Raw genomic sequence first — 22,799 nt, 5'->3', positions numbered from 1 at the left:
AGTTTAAGTCGAATTGCCTTCGATTCGAGTTTGCAAAGACAATCGAAAAGAATCGAGCTATGCGAATACATTGATTACTCGAACTCGAAGTGAATTCAATTTAAACCAAACATCGAATGTACTACAAGTTTATACTACAGTTTAATTGTATACGCACAATCCCAAAGATCTTTATTTGTAACACGTGTAAAACAATTGCTAGAAATAAATTTATTAATTACATTTAAATTAATACATTCGCTCGCTAAATACAAGTATACGATCCGTTATGTATACATTATGATAATTATCAAATAATATACAACAAAATGTACAAAATTTTCTACTGATAAAGTACAATTCTTTATACAATTCCTTAAATTTGATCAATTATTTTGCTAATACATAGTTTTAAACGTTTTCTTACATACATTATCTTTGTACTTTACAACGAAATATACATAGAATAAGATTATAAATCGTGCTACGAGAGAAAAGATGAATTAATTTTCTTCCATTAAGCTACGCTTATAATTTATAGAGATTTGTATATGTATATATACACAATATTCGTGCGCACATCATATAGCGTTTTCGATTATACAGGATTTGAACGACCCAGGGTTGATCAATCACTATTTTACTATAAATGCAAGTCTTTCATTGGTGGAGAGGTTGCAATGACGTCATTAACCAACCCTGGGTCGTTCAAATCCTGTATAATCGAAAACGCTAATAGATTTATCGCAATATATTTCCTAAAGATGTTAATTACATATCACTATTATCCTTTTCTTAAATAATTGTGACTTTTCATAAAATATTACATTCGATAAATCTATGACATATACACGTGTAATTCTATAAAATATTCTTATCAACGTTGATAACAAAAAGTAAGATGGTTCGTCAAACCACCTGCAAATAATATTAAAAAATCTATGTACTAGCACGAATAATCAATCAATCCCAATTTTTATAAATAAGACGGTACAGAATATATTACAGCAACAGTTTGACAAGCACTGCGCAGAAGAACATAATTTATAAATGGCCCAAAACGGAAGATTCCACATTTCACTTCTTTGATCATTTTACATATGCTGGCTCTTTGACAATATAATATTATTGTCCTTATGGCTCTTGGGAAGCAGAATGGCTATGAAAGAAATATCTCAACAATATACACCAACAGGCATGAATATATACGTCGTTGTGAAATATTAATCGGAAGAAAATGTTTCCCACATGTGCAAGAAATTGAATATTACTATTAAAAAATGCTTTTTTTTCATAAATCCATTATTAATTGGAGATCGCTGTATTACGATAAACCAAGTCTATGTCTCTTCAAGAACAGCATGACATTAAAAAAATTACGCACTACTTTTTCTATGGTTATTTCAGCGTTTCGTTATCTAACGTATTATAATAAGGCGTTTTCGATGTCTTGCCTTCCTTGCCTTTCTAGCAAAGGAAAGTTTTACTCGAGTCTTTCGTATATGACGGATCAATTATTAAGACTAGTTTGGCGATCTCAAAGGCACCTGCTTTTCTGCTACTAATTTTTTATGGATTGAATATGCAACGACATATAGAACATTAGTAACGTAAAAAAGATGTAAAGAAATTACAAATTGCATTAAGCATATAATATCATCATTGATATTTCTATCTGAAATTATTATACTCATTTCGAGAGTAACACAAGAGAGCTCTTATGATCATAACTTCTCTGCTTTAAACTTTTTTTTTTTCTTTTTATATAAAAAATAATGAAGTTGCAGGTTCCCGTCAGATCTTACCAAGATGCTATTCTCATTTATTACGCGTTTCAATCACTACACTGAATTGTGTATGTGTGTATGTAAAGGCACGCGTGTTTTGTGTGTGTGTATATATTTATGCGTGTCATACGCATATGCGTACGCGGCCTTTGAAATTAAACGAAAATTATAATCCATAGGTGGCTAATCGTGCCATTTTCATAAATTGTACAAGCATAACAACACACAGTCCAACACACAGTCCAAGACAATCTTGTCTCACACAGAAAACTTATCACTTAATTTTTATCTTTGTACACATTTGTTCAAATAAATACACACGAATAATTATCACATGAATACGAGTTTTCTATCGGATTCTCGGCTTTATAACATTTTTTTTTAAATATAAGTGGAAATCGTGAATCTTATTTTTTTGTATTTACACTACACGATACAAGACAATGTTATCTTGTACGAAAAAATATTTCAAATATTACCTTCGGTCTCCTAAAATCAAGTAGACTTTAACAATATCTCAAAGCTGCCGGAAACTAAATATTGTTCCCTTCTGCCTGTTATAATATGATGTAAGTCCTGTCATAAGTTATGCTCACATAATATTTAGCTAGATATAACGCTAAGAATGTTAAAACGGTCTATCCTGCGCGACTACAAAGATAATTTTTGAAATTACTAATTTTTCTAGCAAAGTATGAAACTGATATTTTCTGCTCATACATATTTTCCAATGTAAATTGATCGGCGGTGTAGTTATTATTCACTGCAAAGACCTCGATTTCCATCGTATGCAAAGCCATACACTTCAGTTTTCTTTGCAGAAAAAATATAGAGGCAGTTTGTCTATTAAATTTATGGAAATATAGCTAAGCTTATGGAGCGCCAGATCCTTTTTATGCGTCATGTTGTAACGGCGCGTTATAATACATTACCTTTCTTAATGTAACTTTTATTTAGCTATGCATCTTTTGCGTCCAAGGGATCATCGCGCCAAATATTCCACATTCAATCTACGAACGATGTACGTAATGCCGTATTCTACGTATGCGCTTATTGAGGCGATGTTCCACAGGCGATTGTCACGACACCACGCTGGGTGTTCACCAGCCTATTCCATAACGCTTTCGGCGTATTTGCTCTTTCTCTCTCTCGATGGATTTTCGCCATCGTGCGATTTAGTTTGTATTCGACGATAGCGTAACGTTGAATCGCGAATAAACAGTCTTCTGATTCGCCGAGCCTCTCTCGAAACCCGGCTCGTGGCAGCGTTTAACTTTTCGAGTGTACATTTGTTTTTTGTGCTTTCTTCTTCCGTGCTGCCAGCATATCATAAAAGGGATTGTGCGATATACTTTGTCTGGAAGTAAAATAAAGTGTAGAGAATTATTTTACTGTAAACAAAAATGCAACAGTCTGCGAGTGTGTAGAGTCGCAACTCTTTTATCACTTTAACTTACCGCACGCATTTGATCCATTCGTCTTTTTCTTCGTCGGTAGCTGCAGACATTCTGTACACGGTATGTTTCCCTACGAATAACCGTAGGCAAATGTTTAGTTGAGATACACTTTCGCGCACATAAGCGCGTATGACGTTAGTTTTCTGTTGGTTTAAAGTACGGATTAAACGTCAAGGAATCATACCTTCCACGACCTTTCCTTCACTGTCAGTCTTGCATGCCTTTATGAATTCGGAACCGGCGGCGTACAGCTCAAAACAGTGCGGCTTGTTTCGATCCTGAATTTCTCGAACCTGAATATTTTCTAGCGGAATGATGCCGCGCGGCTCTTTGTCTGTCGTGTACTCGAAGTAATATAAACAATTGTCGTTCAATATGAACCATCGCCTCTTCCAACTCTTGTAACGTCCGCCTGGAACAAAATGCGCGATATGTAGAATTAAGAACCTATGGTTTCCGCAGAGATATTATTTACCTGCTGTCTCCGTCAGGGCAGCAGAAGGACAAAGTAATACATAAGAATAAACGTTCAACAATAAATGTAACAAAAGTATCGAGGAGTATCATATCGCGCTCCACCTGTATCTTTTATCATTTCACAGTCGTTAAAAAAAAATTAAGTAAAAAAAATTAAATAAACTGCAAGTTTTCGTTTTCTTTCAGGTATAAAAAAAAATAAAAAACAAATATTAACAGATATTCTTTCTCATCGAGATCGAGCTGGTTTATTTAACCTTGATTTCCACTTCAATTCCTCTTTGTATTCTAATGATTTGACAGTCAATTGAGTTAACTCGATCTCTCGAGTGAAGAATACACAAGTCCGATTGTATTTGGAATTTTATTACGAAATGAAGAATTGTCGGGATGATGATCGATCCGTAAAACTCATCTACGAACGTAAGTAGGTATTACCTTGTTTCCAGAGCCAGCCCTCTTTGTCGGGATTGAAGAAGGTGTGCATCAGGTCATTGCCGTCATCTTCTGGTATTTTGAAAGGTTCGGTTTTTATACTCTCGTATAAACTCTGAAAGTAAATGCGAATGAGGAACTTTCTGCGTAGGAAACAGGAAAGTGTATCTCAGTGTCTCCCGAAAAGGCTTACCACAAGTAGCTCCCGCGGCAGATCCCCGCCGTTATTAATACCTCGATTCATCGAAATGAACTGTTCCACACTGGGCTTATCCTTAACGCTAGGATTATGCAACGAAGTATTCAGCATAATGATGGCGAAGCTCAGCACGTAGCAGGTGTCCGTATTGGTGAAGATATTTGGGTTCAGCTGGCAGTACCTTTGAGCGAAGCACTCCATCATGCGATCGATCTTCTGCGCCTCGCCGGGCAGCCGAAACGACCAGAGAAACTGGCGTAAAGCTTGCACCAATATCAAATCGGTGAAGTCGTGTAGCTCGACAAACGCCCGCAGCACGCGCTCGTTAAAATCGTGCCGCTCGCCGAGGTAGTCGCCGATTGCTGTTTTATTGAGGCCCTCGCCCTTATAGAGGAATTGCGCGACGTCCTCCGGCGTCGGTGCCAACAGGTTGTGTTCTATCAGGTACTCGATGCCCTTCTTGGGATCCATATTGAACTTCTTGCGGCCGATCGATGTCTGCTTGGCCTTGTTGGACGGTTTCGTCTCGTCGGTCGTAAGTCCGCCGCCCTCCATCGCCTCCATCTCTGCCACGACTTCGCCCAATTCATCTTTTAATTGCTGAAAGCAGATTGCCGAGAATACATTATAAAAACAAGCTACTATTTTTTTTTTTTTTTTATTTCTTAACGTAGTGTACGAGAAATTAAAAGCGTCGAAAATTAAAATAATTTTTAATTATTAGTATAAAAATGCTGGGATAAAATGTAACGATTCAGAGCGACGAGTGGTGCATCGTGCACGCGGTGCAACAGCAGCTTTCTGCCTCGTGATACTCGCTCGACACCGGTCGCTTATTTCCCACCATTTTAATGTACATTCCGCGAATACCAGTCGACAGGATCGTATCTCTTTCGATGTCAGTAGACGTTGAATAGACGCACTAAAAAGGACAAGCACGTCATATAATGTCATCATGCCGGTGCATGATTGCGCAATTCATCAATCTTCCCTTTCTTCCTTTCCTTTCTCTTCCCTCAATAATATCCAAGTATTTTACCTTTGTTTTGGGCGAAATTGAGTTTACTAATTCAAAAAAATGGACACTAAACCCTGCTGCTGTAACACACTGCGCCATGGAAAAATCAATGAATGCACGCAAACAATGTGATGCGCCCTATTCGCAACATTACAACTATTGCTAGTAACGTGTGTGAAAATGGCACAGACGCGCTATTGTAAAACATTTATCGTCGCAAAGATGTTCTGCAAATTAGCCATTTGTCATTTAATTTTGCATAATTTTCAGATGAATTTTTGAGTCGGCGGAATGAGTTTTAAAGCGCCAAGTTTAACGAACCGCGCACACATCTTTTACAAAAACAGTTTCAGGAAAAAGGAAGGGTCGACCGGAAGCGGGGTGTGCGTGTTAACCGCCGATGAGACTCGTTAGCGGGTCGACCGCGATAGCAGCAAGGACAATAACTTAGTCGCTGGTCGGCCCTGAGTAGTATTGTTTATTAGGAGGTAGCGTTTCTTTTGTACTTATCGGTGAACATCCGGTCTCACGGCAGGAAGGCCGTTGACGACGCGTGAAAAACCGGTATGCCCCGTGAACCTAGAAATTATAACTCGCTGAATACCGGGAGAAACCTTTCTTCAATGCCGCATGCCATTCTTTCGAATTTAAATTCCCTCGCAACTACGTCAAAATATTTTCCCTCGTTTAAGAAATGATTAATAGTTACGACAATTCTGAGTGTAGAAAAATGGATACGTGATCTTTTCTCCAAAGAAATCCGTCTTAACTTTTCGAAAAAAAAAAAAAAAAAACCGTTAAAAATTTGACATTATTTGATGACGCGATGTACGGTATTTCATGTAGTTTTCGAAATTAAATTTAGCTTTGAATTTAAATTATAGTAACTTTGGCGTAAACCTGATTTTCTTTGCTCCTTATTTCCTCAAAAATGAAAATTTTTTCTTTAAAACTCAATTTCTACTTCAATATGAAAAATAGTAAACTCAGGCTAAGTTTGATGAGAAATAGACTTTTTAATATTAAAATTATCAAATCTACAAATTAACAAATGTTATCATAAATCAAGTTTCTTTGGAGGTCATATGTGTAATTACAGAAGTATACAGAAGCGTTTAGCATTGTTAATTATCGCTTTGTCATCATCGAAGATATCAGCGGGAAATTATACGAGTTCCTGTTAAAGAGCTTGCGGTTGAGTCATCATGAATACTCCCAGTAAGTCATTGAATAAAAATATCCTAATTTGTATTGCAAATTACGGCGCTACAGCGTAATAAAAATATGTTCATTAAAAGAAGAGCTTACAAGATTCTCATTAATTTATGCGAAGTAACGTTAATGAACCTGCAAGGAGATTGGGCGGGTTTTATTATCACTCCGCTTTTCTCGCTTCATCATTTACATTTAGAAAAACGTTGAATCGGCACTATCGCAGGCTTCTATTCTCTTTTGTCTGTTCTATGCGGAATGATTGCCTTATTCCGTTCTATTTCTGTCGTTCTGTGCGCGTCCTGTGCGCGATCGATCGAAAGTTCAGCGCTACTACTCAACTAACTTCCTTCCTGCGAAATGAGACGAAGCGAAGGGCGTCCATTCATACGAAGGATATGACTCGTCAAAGAGTTTCGAGATGACTTCACGTGACAACTGCATAGTTTACCATTACTTGAAATATTACGTACGTGCCGAGCGTATTCCATCTATATTCTCGCTAAGAGTATTTTCGGTCTCGAAACACTCAACTAGAGAATATCTCTTGAATGGACGCAAATAAACACACCGTAAAGCTATCCTCGCGGGGATCGAATATACCGCTGCTCTCTACGCATAAAATAGAAAAAATATATATATATCAGCACGTGGAAATAATGCTATATTTGACATTCCACAATGTCTCTTTCAATGCCGCAAAGGACAAAACAGCGTAACGGGCAGCATAATCGGTTAAATGAAGAGCGAAAGTTCCTGTTCGATTAAATGCTAGTTTGTCCGCCTGGTACTAAGCCAGACGTACGTGCTAGTTTTGCAACCGGTGTGTCTGCGTCATAAAAGTCGAACAAACTGCGTGCCTGCGCGGTGATTTAGCGCTTCATTAGATCGATCGTTGTCTCGAGGACTAATTATGTTCTATAGACATCTGTTCTACATAATCGTTATCATTGCCCATTCTTTGTGCTTCCGTTGCTGCGACTAATAGATACTCGCATCATTATACTTTCTCGGAATAGATACTGCTTTAGATTGTTAGAATTCGGCTTGAGTGGAAAATAACCACCTCCGAAACCAGAAGACATTTGTTGCAAGCGCACGAGACGGAGCTGTGATATAATTGGCCATAAAATAATATCGCAAGAAAGATTTCGTTAGAATCTAAGGATTAACGCTGCAGTTTAACACAAAGACGTCGCATTAATTCCGACGATTAGCATAATATTCTATTGCGACTTGATGTTACCGTCTGCAAAGACAACGTAACCGTGTCACGGACGTCTCACTGCACGAAATACGAGTATCGATGTGAATGTTTCATCTCGAGCTATTTTTATACCTTTTTTGTCGCAATAAAAAGACGTTTCTAAGGAAACATCGCGTACGAACCGTGATTTCTAATTAGTTTCACGTTCAATATAAATGCATAAATGTACATCTCTCGCTCTAGTACGCGAAAAATATATTTTGCATGCGTTTAAAAAATTTATCAAGTTCATGATAGGGTAATCCAACATTTTACGAAATCGCATGGTCAGAGTTCAGAGGTCTAACGATAATCCGTTTTTTATTCAGACTAATATATTAAATGAAAAACATGCGATATTCGCAATATTCGTCTTGTTATTCTTAAATGACCATGTTAATCGATAAATTGGATCTATCATGTAGGCGTAAATCACACATGAGATGAAAGAATTTTTTCACGCGTATTCAACAAGATCGCGGTCACGTGGCTGCGGGTGCGAGTGTGAGTTGTAATTGGAGAACGGCCAAACGTTCTAAATGCTACGCGGATTCTCCGAGTCGGAGAAAACCGAGCGCTTGGTAGCCGTCCAGGAGTTACGAATTCACGGAAGAAACGGACGCGAAACGCGAACGCGTACAAGTGCCTCGATGAGACCGAGTTACAATTAAATGTAATGGACGATGACTTGGAGCTTTTAAGGTTTCGCGGCTTCCAACAGAGTGAAAATCCATCATTGTCTTCTGTTTGTAACTATTTTGAAAGAATCCGCTCAAGAAAGAACATTTATAAACCAACTGAAAGATAAAGAAATGCGAGCGAGAACTGGAAAAGCGGCCAAACGTCTATGTTGACGTCTTGACGCGGCGGTGAATCAATAGGAAGTAAACAGACACGCAAATTGTCGATTAGTCATTAAACTGACAATGCGCATTGATTCTCGCGGCTGCGCTCGTGTTAACGTTCGTGCATTAGACGGCAGATAGCGAGTATCCGGTTACTTAGGCGCGTCACGAGCTGAACAACTTTTCCGGCTTCTTCGTTAATTCGCTGTTTAGTCGGCCGTCGTATGAAAAATGAACTTCGTCGCGTATATCTAATTTCTCGTTTCTAAATATACATCGAGTATCTTCCTATCCGGATATCAAATGTCGCAACGACCAAGTGCATTTTCGTTTACACGCTTTTGTTTCGTTTTTGCATTTTCAAATCAGATATCGAATGTCGCAATATCGAAGTGCACTTTTATTCACGTGCTCTTGTTTTATTTACGATTTGCATAACCCACTTTAGTCGATTACGCCCGGCTCTTCTTTAATAATACGCTCGCGGGGATATATGGGCCGAATCGATCAAACTTGCCGTTAATCGCACAGGAATTATTTTTATCTTCCTCGGCATGTAAATGCGTACACCGCGGGGTGAAAGACGCGTCAAAGTAGGCTATTTAAATCCACGGCTGTGCACACACGCGGCGCTTATCGATCTATTCTCGCTCTGTATCACCATCTCACACACGCGTATTCGTGTCATCGAATTCGAGCGATTTGGCCCGTCACTGACCCAGCTAATGTCTCTTACCGGCCTCTTTTTTGCCATAAATAACGCGAATACGAAGGGAAAGGAGGGAACAGATGCGACCTGTTACCCCTGCAATGATATAACCGAACTAATTGCCCAGTCGTTATTCATTCGCGTCTATAACTCTTGAAATAAATCGCGACATGCGACTTAACCACATCCGTATCCGTGTCGCGTGCGATATGAGCGATAGACGCGAGTGCGCTGGGCATCGAATGGGCGTCCCGGTTCCTTCTATAAATAAGTCTCCTCTACTTGATCTACGATCTTCCATTCGTGACGTTACGCGATAAAAATGTGAAGCGATACTAGTTCGTTATCTTTGTGAAGAATTGTTTGCGTCAGATCCCCAATACACCTTTTGACTAGTTACCGAGGATTGATGCTTTCCAAATGGTTTCGATCGTCTCGTTACACGCGCGCGATACGTGTACATGTGCAATCTTACATTCACGCCGACAGAAATGATCAACATCTATTTTGCATTTGATTCTTGACCCTGAAACGAGTCATGTTTCGAAGACGACGTCGCAGAGTTAAAACATCGTTATGATTTCATCGTGTAAACTGTAAAAAAAAAGAAGGAGTAAACACACCAGTTTATATTTTAAAGATGATATTTTTGATCATTAACTTTAGACAATATTTTTCATCAACCTAAAGTATAATATTGTAAAGTTTGAAATTAAAATTTATCTATGCGTGTCGCATTTCGCACGAAAACTGCGCGTATGTATTTCAATCAATTCAAATAACAATTCGACATCTCCGTGTCGTTTGACGACGTAACGCGGTTAAAAGCTGCGGACAATATCTAGAAATAAATCTGGCGAGTTTGCACGTGTCGGCCTTGGAGGATCGCGGCACCTCGTCGCTATACAATGCCGATTTGGAAATCACGCCGACAGCGTAATTTCGACGCACATATGCAAATTATCGAGGAACTTGGCCTATAAATCGGATCGCAAATTTTTTGTTTCATATGTTACTAACCGTGGTGGACAAGCCGCTGATGTCCCACGCGCTCTTAGCCTGCTTCTGATAGTTTTTCTTGTTCTTCCTGCCGGGTCTCCGTAAACTGGAGAACCATCCGGCCGCGATCGCGACCGCGCTCACGTCCCGCCGTCCACCGTCCGGCTGGACATCGCCCGCACCACCGGCGCCGCGCACCTCATCGAGAGCGTCCACCGATCTGCCGGTGAAAATCATTCTAGGTCGACTGCTGAACCAACCCACCCGGTCACCGAATCCGGCCGGGCCCCGAATCCGGAGCTCCTTCACTACGCACTTTCCGTCTGCCCGGTCGTACGACACGCGCTTCGCACCCCGCATTCACCATAATCACCGTTATGATCGAATAACATCGTTTGAAACGTTGAGAGCGCTCGAAGAAATAGACGAGGTACAAAGGTCGCGGGGCTCTCAGAGAAGTGCAACGACCCGCGTGCGACGACCGCTACACGCGCACACACCTTTCAGCACACTTATTTCCGATTACGCACAGCGGCGCCAACTTCTTTTCCCGTCTTTCGGCAGCCGATTCGTTTCGCGTGGGAAAGTGAAATTCCACGCGTGTACACGTATGCTTTCGGGATCGCAGTCATGTATGAAAGGCAACAAGTGTGTCACGTTTTTGCGTTTCGTGAGATAAAAGGCGTGTCGCCTTTGGAAACCGAAAAAACCCCGCGGTTTGCGTGCGACCGCATCAACCGATGTCGGCCGGAATCGACGACACCAGCACGCACCGACCACCGTCGTGCGATTACGCGCTAGCTACTGCTGTTCCCGGCTGTTCTGGCGGGTGGCTTCGTATGCTGGCGCCCTGCAGCGGCCACCGTACGCACTTACGTGCAAATATTTGTTACAACCGTGAGACGTACACTTCCGAGAAATGTCTGCTGGTATGACGATAGAGATATCGAGGCGTTACGCGAATGATAAGATTCGCGCGTGAGATATAACGAATTCGATCAGACGCAGTATTGCAAATTGAAGCCTGTTGTACATTTCAATCTGTCAAGTTGTAAATCAAAACTTTGTATGATGTAAAACGCTCCGAAATGTCCTACAGTTATCTTATTGACAATAAAAACAATCCTAATAAATTATCTGAGAAATTTGCGGATCCAATCTGATTATATATTAAAATAATGCAAAAATTTGCATTAAAAGATTTTCCACTAAAAAGCTTCGACTTTACAGAAAAGCGACAAAGCTTTTGCACCGATCTAATTACTACGCGTATGTCCTTGTATCAATTTGTGTACGATAATTAAATGTGCAAATTACGCACGAGTGTACCTAACTGAGTTCGCTAATAATGTCACAGTTCCACGAGATTTCGTTATATTTTGGACTCAGAGTCGATTTTGAATGAGTCAGAGCTGAGCGATGCGCGAGTCAAGAATCGGCGGTGCACCTGCTACACGTGTTACAAGGTCGACCGGGAAGATCGACCGTATTCATGGCCTGCCGCCTGCTTCGCGTGCATGCGATAATCGTAGCCAAGCCTAAGCCGAGCGCGTTCCAAAATGCATAATCGATATTCGATTTGTGTTACTTATTTATGTTACTTTTTTTTTTGCAGTTAAGCGGCTTCGGTAGATTAACTCTTTTATCGTGCGCTCTATTTTATTAAATTTCCGTCAAGGCACATCGCGTTAATTAATGGATGACAAAAATGATCAAAGATCTTTTTTTAGCCCTGCATATAAGTGATACGAAAATTTGAAGGGTGATTTTGTCAGTAATTACGCGCTCAGCCTGTACGCTTAGACGCGACGGTTGCTCGATTAACGCGGATAAAGAGTGGAATGACGTGGGCTCATTGATGTTACTACGAAGTAGATGTGTCAGCTATTGGTGAGCTGCTGTCTACTTCCTCTCCAGGAAACTGCTTGTGTCCGCGTACAATTTATCATACGCGTCACGTTGCTAATAACCTACGATCCAAGATCACTTCGCGTAATCGTATCGATCTACTACACAACTCAATCAAATCATCGCCTTCCACGTAAATTTCTCGTTTATGTAATCTCTAATATACCTTAATTGATAGTAATTTCGCATCGACTTTTTATTGATTGTGTCCTCAGGACATGCGTTTTCTCATATAAGTCACGTTGACGCTCAATTTGTAAACAACAACGTGCGATCAATAAAAAAGTTTTTACTTAATTAATTCGTGCAATTTCTAAAGTAAAGGGCGTATTTTACTTTCCGCGCGATTAATAATAAGTTAATTAATTACGTCACCTGTTGACGGCGTCTGCTTCGTATAACAAGCATCAAACAACTCGACGCACACAACCAGCGTGTCCCAAATTTGTGCGTATTGCCTCGAAACGAGTAAGAGTTTCGCGTCATTGACGATGAGAATTGCGAGTTCAGCTTAACCGGAGATAATGACGCTTACTCAAGATTCCTTACGCGTCTACGGTGTTTACGCCGTAAATTATGCGATGGTATTGGTCGTGGCAAACCGCACGCAACACGCTCCGTTACAATTCTGTTTTGATATCCGAAATTCCATAGATAAAAGGAGCAACGAGCGCGCTATTCGAATTGGAATGGCATCAAATATGGAAACGAGATTTTCATGCAAAACGCAGCGAAATAGTTTCGTACCGGCTTTTTAAATTTATGAGGTCGCTATATCTAACAGCGCTCAATATTTCGTTAAATTGATATGAACTTACAAACAGATGAGTAAGCGAGACTATCTAGTCTTGCGGAAACGAGTCTTATCATAAGAACATCCTGGAATTTTTCTGGCGACGCATACATATATACACAAATGCGTGTCCTCGTAAAGCCTCGATCGTCGTTACTTTACTGTTGCATTACTCATTGTTGCGATATGACAACAACCAGAAAAATATTTTCCACGTTTTTATAAAACATTGAAATACTTTAACGTTATTTGATAACAATATCAAAGAAATGCTTATTATGCTATACCCAAAATCATAACAAGATAATATAATTTGTTATATTTGATCGTTTCACAAACATTCGAACGTATAAATTTATTTCTTTTTTCATATGTAGAATCTGTCTACTTACTCATGTGCTTAATCTTGTCAAAAAAATTCTTCATTATCGAAAAAAGTTTACGATGCTCGAACAGATATCTATTCCAGGAAAATTTTAAGTAACATTCCTATTGCGTATTCCTATTGTGTATTCATTGAAACAAATATAAAAGTCGATTCATTTTTTGTTGTCTTTATCATTGCATCTACGAGCGATAAACGTAAACGATAAACACGATGTTCTATAGTATACTTATATATACTATATATGATTTATTATTATGTTATTTATATATATATGTGTAAATTCCTCAAGAGTGACATCATTCCCCGATGGTTTTATTGGAAATTTAAGAAAATCATTGTTTTTTTTATTCGATTTAAAAATTTTCTCTCTTTCTCTTTTTCTTATATCAAATATAATATACCTGCTTTTCTTCTCTGCATATATATCACAAACTACGCAATAAACATTTCACACACAATATATTAACTATATAATAATAATATATTAACTACTAAAATAAAATAAAATTCTTAACTGGCATACTCACTTGTATTTCAAGCAGCAACTCTGTTTTCTTTCGTCTTATATCTATCAGGATCTTTTGTTGTTCGGGAGTCAATTCTATAAACAAATAAATAATTAGAAACGTCAATCTTAGCTTAAAAATACATGTTTTTATTCTAAGTTTATGTCAAAGCGCCCAAGTATCCTTATTTCTTTCAAAATGCATTCTCGAGTAATTGTTACGGATGATTACACTTCGGAATGTCGCGTCCCCGTTGCAAAGCCAAATGGAGGTCTCGTTAGCAGCAATTTACCGAAAGGTCTAAAAATAGGGCTGTCAAATTAAAGCTGCATATAGGCCGTAGTAGCGAACGTTAACTATACGTCATAATGCGTAACAACTTGCCGTGTCGCGATGATTTTGACGTACTTCAGCTAATTAGGATTGTTCCTTATTAAATTAGGTAATAATTTTACAGAGAACTTTCTAAGGAAAGCATTCTTCTACATTAATGTGAACATTTTATTGTACTCGCACTCACGATGTTTTGCTGTGTTGAAATGTCATTCTTATAAATGTCGGAGCTCATTATCGCGTAGATTTAGATTACGCTAATCAGTTTCTCATGGAGCGAAAGGAAAGTTTTGCCTCAGGCAATTTAGAATAGGCTAGGTTAAACGACAAAACGGAACGGAACAATTAAAACTCGAGACGCGCAACCGTTGTAACGGGCTCGATTTCCGCGTAGAGACAACGTTCTATCGATTACTGATTAAGCCCAGCTGAAAAGAAAATTTCAAATTTATCTAGACAGATAGCCGTGTAATCACTGGATGTTGATTGTTCTATCTAAGAATATGACTGATTACTTTGGAATTTTCTTCATTTTTTCATGATTTAGTTTTAACAAACACAGAAAGCTTTCTTCCCAGAAATTCTGTTTGTAAACTCGACAAATGCAAGATCTTAAATTGGCCTACGATAGAGGGAAAGCAGTCACGCATCTTTCCGCAACGGCATTGGCACAAGTTCGGCACCGATTTCTGTTGTATTGAAGAATTTTCGGAGCATCGTACCGTTTTGTTTACTACGCGTACACCGTTTACGATACGGAGTACAAGAAGAACAAGAACGCATGCGCCATGCCGTGGCGAAAGACTCGATGCGCTTGGCTTTCGTCAGACTTGGCGTATGCTCCGAACTCCGAATTTTATCCGATGGATCTCTTACCCGTCGTTCCGAATTGATCAACCTGATGAGCACCAGAATTCACTCCTACACCCCCGAGACTGCCCAGATCTTGCCACATCTCCGAAAAATAGCACTTTCCGGACTCACGCGCGCACAGAGTCGCCCACCTTCACTCAAGCGGCTCCATTTTTACTGAGACTGGCGCCGTCTCGAGGAGATTGAGAATACTTGCAGTGTTGTTTGAATGCCGAGCAGTGACATCTTCAGTTGCACATCTGTAAAATTTAAATCGATTTCTGATAACATAGAAAACTACTTTATAGACAATTGATAATGACTTAAACTGTTTTACTATCATAGCGCGACATTCTTGCGTTTGATTTAATTAAGGGTATGCTGGAGTCGTCTGTTTTACGACTTTTAATTCTAGTAAAAATCTTTTGTTTGACTACGCAATAAAAATTTTTTTTCTATAATTAAAGTACATATACTAAAAGTATAAGCTCCATTTTTCTTTCGGGACTTGATATATAAAAGACATCTCAAAGCCGTCTTAAAATATTAAAAAGACATTTTAAAGACGTTCTAAAAATTAAAAAAAAAAACATCTTAAAGATGTACTAAAAAGATGATAATAATTCATCGAAAAGATAACATATTTGGTCATGTGCTCCCATTCGGGAGTAATAATTTTGAAATTAAGCGTTATATTGGAAAAAATCTCGCGTGCGTTGCTTTATTTCTTCGAAAAAAGTTGTGCCTAATAAATCACACACACATACATGTAATATTAGTAAAACATAATAATTTACAAAGACTAATGTATAGTCAGGAGCATTGAAAGCTATCCATTTAGATATCCCTATAATTTTTTAAAAGCATTTGGTAATAATGCGGGTAGGGTTACTGGCTAGCCCCCAGTATCACTTACAATTAAATCTGACAGTTCTTCTGTGACTCTTTTTCAAAAGCACTTACTACATTCTTTATTTTTTCTTGGATGTTAAATGAAGATTTACTCAATATCGAGCTGACACAACTTTTACACTCATCACAAATGCAATTTATGTGTAACTTGCATGTCTTTATAAGTCTGTGTTCTTTTAATTCAAGGGTCTCCATAATGCCAGCTTAAAATTCGCTTGAAAGTTGATTGACATCTTCAAAATTAAAAAAAAAACTGTTAAAAAAAAATGCATGTTAATTCTTTTGTGATCTATGATACTTATGCAATCATATTTTCTTTATGAAACATGCTATGTAAGATCCTGATACAATAATAATAAATGTAAAAATAAAATGTGAAAGTAATGAAAATGATGAAAGAAAAATGATTAAAATAAATAAAATTGGTTAGGCACGAGCGTTAATAAAATATTACAAAGGGGCATAACATAAAATTTTACAGTAGTCTAAAAATAGAATATTAGTAAAGATTTTGATCACTAATTTTTTTTATCAGTTGTAAAAATTAACAAATAATAAATAATTAAAAAGAAATACCTTTGTAAATACAGCGTACAGATTTCGAGAAATCTCGTCTTGTCTCGAAAAGAAGCCATGTATATTCTCGTCTTGATCTTGAACCCGAAAATCTTGTTTTATCTCGAAATTCTCAAAAATCTTGACACGTGCGCGTGCGCTTATTGCACGCACGAACGCACACGCAAGCGTGCATCACATGCTCCATTTCATCCCTAAATATTTTGAGTTATTAATGATATTGATATTATAATATTATTTCTAAATTTGACAATAAAAAACGTAAATATCTAATATGGTGAGTTTCTAATTCTTCTCTTTATTTGCAACCTAATGACTATTTAATTATTTCAAGGTAAAAAATATTCATTAATATTTACTTTTTCTATAATATTAAATATCCATCATTGAAATAAGTATTCGTGAAAATAATTTTACACAAAGAAGTCACTTACTGAACAATTAAATCGTATCAATAATAGATTACGATTATTTTTCTTTTATTTCCTTATTATTCACAATTATTTATTCCTTACAATTACATATTAATAAGTTGAGGAGGAAAAAGACAATCGCGGTCGTGCAGCTAAATCGCTGGTTGCAGCGATGATCGTTTGTTTTCCAAACGATGATCAAGCGAAATATTTTACAGAAGAATAGAACAATTTCTACAATTTTTCGAGACTCGAGATTTTCGAGAATCTTGAGTCTAGAAACTTGTCTCGTCTTGAAACTCAACACAAAAGTCTCGCCTCGATTCTGCCTCAAATTCGAGACAAGACAAGGCGAGATTCTCGAAATCTCGAATCTTGACGGCATTCCTATCAAGGATAAACTTTTATTTTCGGCGATTTATCTACATTCATCCGTTTTCAAGCAATTGAACTGGCGATCGATCAAAATTAATTTGATGAAAAGAGGCCGATAATATTGTCCACGTATCAAAATTATTGGAAAACATCTCTCGAGTAAATATACAATACTTTTTAGCAATAATACTTGTTGTCGTTTATCTGAATTTTCTTTTTGGTTTGCTTAAATTTTTATTATATTATTTTTGGAATTAAAAACGTTTTTAAACGTACCACTATTCGACATCATTATTTAATTTGTCAATATGCAAATGAAAACGATAATTTAGCTCCACGCAGCAAAAAACGAATTATACGTACGCAAAAAACCGCTATGAGACTAACACATGTATATAGTCATCCACATTTATGCAAAGTTACGTAATATTTTGTGCAACATAATGTAGTGATATAATTCGCAAAATTTGCGGCAAAGTTTGTGACATTTTGCCAAATATTAAAGACTAGTTTTTAGAAATAATCTTGACATTTAGAAATAAATTTCACACTTTTTCTTTATTATGCATATATTATTTGCAAAAATAAATCAGAATACAATGTGTTAAATTGGAACGTCTATAATCATATAAATTTTATGTTTTTTAAATAAGAAAAGAAACATTCGAGGAGTATCAGATATAAATTGATAACAAAAAAATGTGTAAAATTGCAGTATTAATGTAAAATTTTCTGAGAAATAAAAGATATTATTTTTTATAAATATTAACAAATCACAATAACTCAAGTTATTTCACTCAGACTGACTGTTTACTCATTGTAAATCAGATGACATTATAATCAACAAACGCAAAAATCTATTCCAATAAAGTATGCCAGATAGTAAACTATGTTAGAAAACAAACTGTTTTATAATTTTTTTATGATCAAAAATTATTTTATAAAACAATTTCTTGCTAAAACAAAAATATTAATAAACATAACATTAACTCAATGTTTCGATATTTCATTATAAAATTGCTTTTTTTATAAAACTGTGATTTTTTATAAAATTATATGAAATAAACAAAAATCATAATACACGTCCATCACCAGTGATATATACAATTAAAAACAATATAATTTTATAATTTCAAACTCTCTTAATACTAATACATAGTAGACAAATTTGACAGCTGCATTTTTGATATTTCTTGAAGTTCTGCATGTTTTTCCGGGCTATAATTTGCCGCTTTATCAATTATTTTGCGTAAAACTTTATTAAAAATTGTTCGTACGGTTGAAAATTTCAAAGCGAGACGTAATAGGAATCTGAAATTATTGAAATAACAAAATTACAGAATAGACATTTTGCAATACTCATTATTATATAATAATTGAGATTTTAACATTTTAAAGAAATGTAAACTTTAAAATGAAATTTTTTAATATAAAAAAAATTAATGACAACGTGAAGAATACGCTTTAACGCGTATAAAAAAGTATTAACTTTAGAAAAAATAAATAATAATATACGTCTTTTTAGACAAATTCTTTTTTTATATTTTGGCATTTATATCTTTTTCAATTTAAAGTCTTAATGTCGGATAAAATTGGTAATTATACTTAATGAATTAATAATGAATTGACTACTTAAATACTTGTATAGAAATGTAAAAAATATAACTTACTTCCATATTTTATAAGCACACCATTCTGAGTAACTGAGCGACTTATACAAGTGTGACATGTTCAGATTTAACAAATCTGTTGCGATTAATACCATCACTTTATAAGGCATGTATATGAACGGATAATAATTGAAGGGTACGATGAGACATCTCGTCATATGCTCCCATTCGGGTGTAACATCCTTCAAATTTGGTATTATCCAATATTGATACAGATCTTTCATGCGTTGTCTTATTTCCTTGAGGCTACCACGACAAAAGTTGTGCCTGGCGAATTACATAAGCAGAGTCAAATATTGTAGAACATTTAAGAATTTATAAACAGTGAGTGGCAAAAGTTCTGGAACGGCCAATTATCTCAGAAAATATTGATTTATTGGAAAAATGTTTCAAACAAAAAAAGTAGTAAAAAAATCTAGCTGATGATATTTATTTGACCTTGGGTGGCGTTGCCAAAGTCAAGACAAGGTCACCTTGAATTTTTTAAATAAAATTTCCTATTTTTTATTGCATATCCTTGTAGAAACCTCGAAAGCTTTTCAAGACACTATAATAAAGTTATTTTTCATTAAAAACTTTTCGAGTTATGAGGCTTGAAAGTTAGTAAAGTAAGAGAGAAAGAAGCGCGTTGAGCGCGTTGCCTCATTCTCTCTCTCTCATACTTTACCGTAACTTTCAAATCTCATAACTTAAAAAGTTTCTTAATAAAAAATAACTTTATTATAGTGTTTTAAAAAGCTCTCAAAATTGACTACATAAATATGCAATAAAAAATAAGAGATTCTACTTTAAAAATTCAAGGTGACCTTGTCGCGACCTTGGCGACGCCACTTAAGGTCAAATTAATATTATCAGCTAATAGATTCTTTTAAACCCTACTCTTTTTGTTTGAAACATTTTTCCAATAAATCAATATTTTCTGAAATAATTAGCCGTTCCGGAACTCACCATATTCAAACATTTTATTAAAACATTTTTTTCACTAACTTTTTACTTCTTACTAACACATCTATTCTTATTATTACTTACTTGTCTTCTATTCCAAGAAAATATCCGTAACACCTCCACATATGACAAAAGGCTTCTAAATCATCATCAGTTGCTTTCACTCCCATATTTTCTGGCCAGAGTATGAGCGAACTTATAAAGCAGCATTGCGTGACTGCCATATCTGCATTATTCATACCTTTTGGTCTGCATGGTGTTATATTGAGAAACGTATAAGGACGTTGCCTAAAATTCTCAAATGGACATGCCGCGGCAAAATCTTTTTGCAATAATTTGTAATCCGGACACCATGGCTTCGCAATTTTGGATGCATTATCGATTTGCTCGTTATCAAGTTTAAACAATTTGTCTCTCATCATCAAATGCTTCTTACGCGTAATTAGCATGTCTTCATAAGCAGGCGTTCCTTCAATCCAAGGCTCCCCGTTGTACCAATTAAAAAAGCGTTGTACAGTCGCTAAACATCTTGCAAAATAATACCAAGTTTTGAAAAAAGTCATATTAACTAAATTTATGTAGAATGTTTTATAATCAACAAATGTAATAGTTCTATAACATATGGATTAATTATAATCGGAAATTTTATAAATATCTCGAGATTCGCAGCAAAGTAGAATATAACTGTAAGCCAATGAATTAAAACATAAATACCTTTGAAATTCTAAATATGGTGTATCGGAGCGTCTTGACATGATTACTGGTTTCATAAAATCGTTGAAAGAATACACATGGACCACTCCCACTATTAGGGTGAAAACAATTGAAGCGAAATGTTCGCTTGCAAATTTTTGTCCTCTATAATATTTATTTACATTCAACCATTTTGGTTTTTCCATTGATGGTAAATCTACTTGGCGATAGCAAGCAGGTATTATGCTTAATAAAGATTGCGGTACGTTTGGAAAGAATTCAGCGATATTCTCATTTATCCAGGTATATTGTTCTTTTACGGTTCGGATATTGAAGTCATTCGGAAATAATTTCGGATTGAAGTTATTCTTGATTACTGTTACAAATTCATATTCACTCGAATGTTTTACTTTACGTAGGGAATTTTTAGTACTGTTTTCAGACGTCTCATTAAGATCTACCATTTTTAATGAATATTTTTTGTTATGCGAATAATACAAATCACTGTTATTATGAGTTTTATCAAGCTAAGTAGCGTTGTTTAAATGCTGCGTTTCTGCAATTACTGCGTTCTGAAGTTCGAAGTGGCTTTTATAGAACTGCACTTTCTACAACTTTCGCGACATGATAAACCTCCGTAGTGGGGATATTTGCAATTCGATCTTTGGTCTTGAAACTTCATTGAACAAATTGATCGATGTATTTAATCGAATGTTTTGAGTTGTATATGATAAAATTTATCATTAATTACGTCAGTGCTCGGAATTAGTCTGAACATTTCAGCCGATTTCCGTGGTATACGCCTCCTTTCCTCTCCTTACCGCGCGCGTCGCAGCCGCTACGGCCAGCGCCGCCGAGCGTTAGAAGCGGCACTATCTGATTAGGTTCTATGAGTAGGTTCTTCTCCCTATTTATTAAAATTTAAAAAAATTTATTAAAAATAAATTTTTTTTTAAATTTATTAAGTGGAAATATTTCAATAGATTTCTACGTCACCCATGAGGTACTAATACTGACACGTTTTTCAAAAAGTGGTTTCTATCTATATTATTGCATCAATTGTTCATTCTCATAAAAGGCTAAGAAAATCTAATTAAGAAAATCTCTTTTATATATATATTTTTTTTAAATTAAGAATTTATTTTTATCTTTAGTGGAATAGGTCTACGGGGGAAACCATTTAAAAAAAAAAACGCGTCAGCATTAGTATCTCATGGGTGACGTGGAAATCTATTGAAATATTTCCACTTAATAAATTTAAAAATAAAAAATTTATTTTTAATAAATTTTAATACATTTTTTAAAATTTTAATAAATAGGGAAAAGAACCCACTCATAATCAGATAGTGTCGCTCCTAACGCTCGGCGGCGCTGGCCCTAGCGGCTGCGGCGCGCGCGGTAAGGAGAGGAAAGGAGGCGTATACCACGGAAATCGGCTGAAATGTTCAGACTAATTCCGAGCACTGAATTACGTGATATGTTGTTATCCACTGAACGAAACTGTTGCTTAACCATTTGAATTTTTTTCAATTTTGATCATTACATAAGCGTATAGATTCGAACTAAATTTATGTGTGCAACGCAGGCTACCGAAAAATTCGGAATCCCCAACACGTAACCTGTCGCCATTGATGTGATATGAAATAAATTATTATATAATAAGAAAAAATTTTAATAATTTTTTTCTTGATTTTAAAAAAATAATACATTTGTGTTTAAAAATAAAAGGTAGTAATAAATTATTGTCATTAATATTAACGATCGAAATAAGTCTATCTAGTGCTCCATTTATCAATTAAATTTACATGAAATGTGCAATGTTTAGTTTTAGATTATATAAAAAATAAAATAACAAATACTATAAATGAAAAATGTAGATCGGGAATTGTTCGTTAATTTGAATTAATGTACATGTTGATCGTATATTTAATTCATTTAATAAAATAGTTATTTATACTAACAAGCGGGTATTTAGTTACTTTCACTTTATATTTTGGTGAACGCTTCATGTATGTCATTCATTGTCAGATGAAAATTCATTTGCTTCTACTCAATGTAGAACTTTTTCAACA

At 36.1% G+C, this 22,799-nt stretch overlaps 2 protein-coding genes across 8 annotated transcripts; both read right to left on the bottom strand.

Annotated features, from left to right (window-relative positions):
- Positions 1 to 140: 140 nt before the first annotated feature.
- Positions 141 to 15,369, bottom strand: step (cytohesin steppke). 7 transcript variants are annotated; one of them, XM_067347656.1, is made up of 7 exons: positions 15,168 to 15,369; positions 13,980 to 14,053; positions 4,329 to 4,934; positions 4,139 to 4,250; positions 3,408 to 3,638; positions 3,224 to 3,293; positions 141 to 3,123 (listed from the first exon to the last, which is right to left on the bottom strand). In XM_067347656.1, the coding sequence occupies exons 1-7, from the start codon at positions 15,244 to 15,246 to the stop codon at positions 3,036 to 3,038; spliced, it is 1,260 nt and encodes a 419-aa protein (XP_067203757.1). In that variant the 5' UTR covers positions 15,247 to 15,369; the 3' UTR covers positions 141 to 3,035. The 7 variants fall into 7 exon arrangements, with proteins under 7 accessions (XP_067203757.1, XP_012218577.1, XP_067203759.1 ...); XM_012363154.2 differs by having other exon boundaries at positions 3,408 to 3,635; positions 15,168 to 15,357; XM_067347658.1 differs by lacking the exons at positions 13,980 to 14,053; positions 15,168 to 15,369 and adding exons at positions 9,765 to 9,958; positions 10,385 to 10,522.
- A 2,778-nt stretch (positions 15,370 to 18,147) lies between these two features.
- On the bottom strand, positions 18,148 to 21,356 carry LOC105669905 (uncharacterized). The gene is made up of 4 exons (XM_012363101.2): positions 20,749 to 21,356; positions 20,119 to 20,562; positions 19,090 to 19,356; positions 18,148 to 18,730 (listed from the first exon to the last, which is right to left on the bottom strand). The coding sequence occupies exons 1-4, from the start codon at positions 21,189 to 21,191 to the stop codon at positions 18,568 to 18,570; spliced, it is 1,317 nt and encodes a 438-aa protein (XP_012218524.1). The 5' UTR covers positions 21,192 to 21,356; the 3' UTR covers positions 18,148 to 18,567.
- Positions 21,357 to 22,799: the final 1,443 nt, after the last annotated feature.

The sequence above is a fragment of the Linepithema humile genome, chromosome 1 (assembly GCF_040581485.1).
Source record: "Linepithema humile isolate Giens D197 chromosome 1, Lhum_UNIL_v1.0, whole genome shotgun sequence".
NCBI classification, from domain to species: Eukaryota; Metazoa; Arthropoda; class Insecta; order Hymenoptera; family Formicidae; genus Linepithema; species Linepithema humile.
This window is presented reverse-complemented; position numbering and strand designations above follow the sequence as displayed.

What these genes read in the sequence shown, in the direction of transcription:
- LOC105669905 (XM_012363101.2), bottom strand. Translation starts at nt 21,191, where the DNA reads ATGGTAGATCTTAATGAGACGTCTGAAAACAGTACTAAAAATTCCCTA. An exon ending in CCATATTTAGAATTTCAAAG is followed by an intron (nt 20,563 to 20,748) that starts GTATTTATGTTT and finishes TTATTTTGCAAG; the next exon opens with ATGTTTAGCGACTGTACAAC. An exon ending in TTTCTTGGAATAGAAGACAA is followed by an intron (nt 19,357 to 20,118) that starts GTAAGTAATAAT and finishes GTAATTCGCCAG; the next exon opens with GCACAACTTTTGTCGTGGTA.
- step (XM_067347655.1), bottom strand. Translation starts at nt 10,723, where the DNA reads ATGCGGGGTGCGAAGCGCGTGTCGTACGACCGGGCAGACGGAAAGTGC. An exon ending in TCAGCGGCTTGTCCACCACG is followed by an intron (nt 4,935 to 10,384) that starts GTTAGTAACATA and finishes ATCTGCTTTCAG; the next exon opens with CAATTAAAAGATGAATTGGG. An exon ending in GAATGGATCAAATGCGTGCG is followed by an intron (nt 3,124 to 3,223) that starts GTAAGTTAAAGT and finishes TTTTACTTCCAG; the next exon opens with ACAAAGTATATCGCACAATC.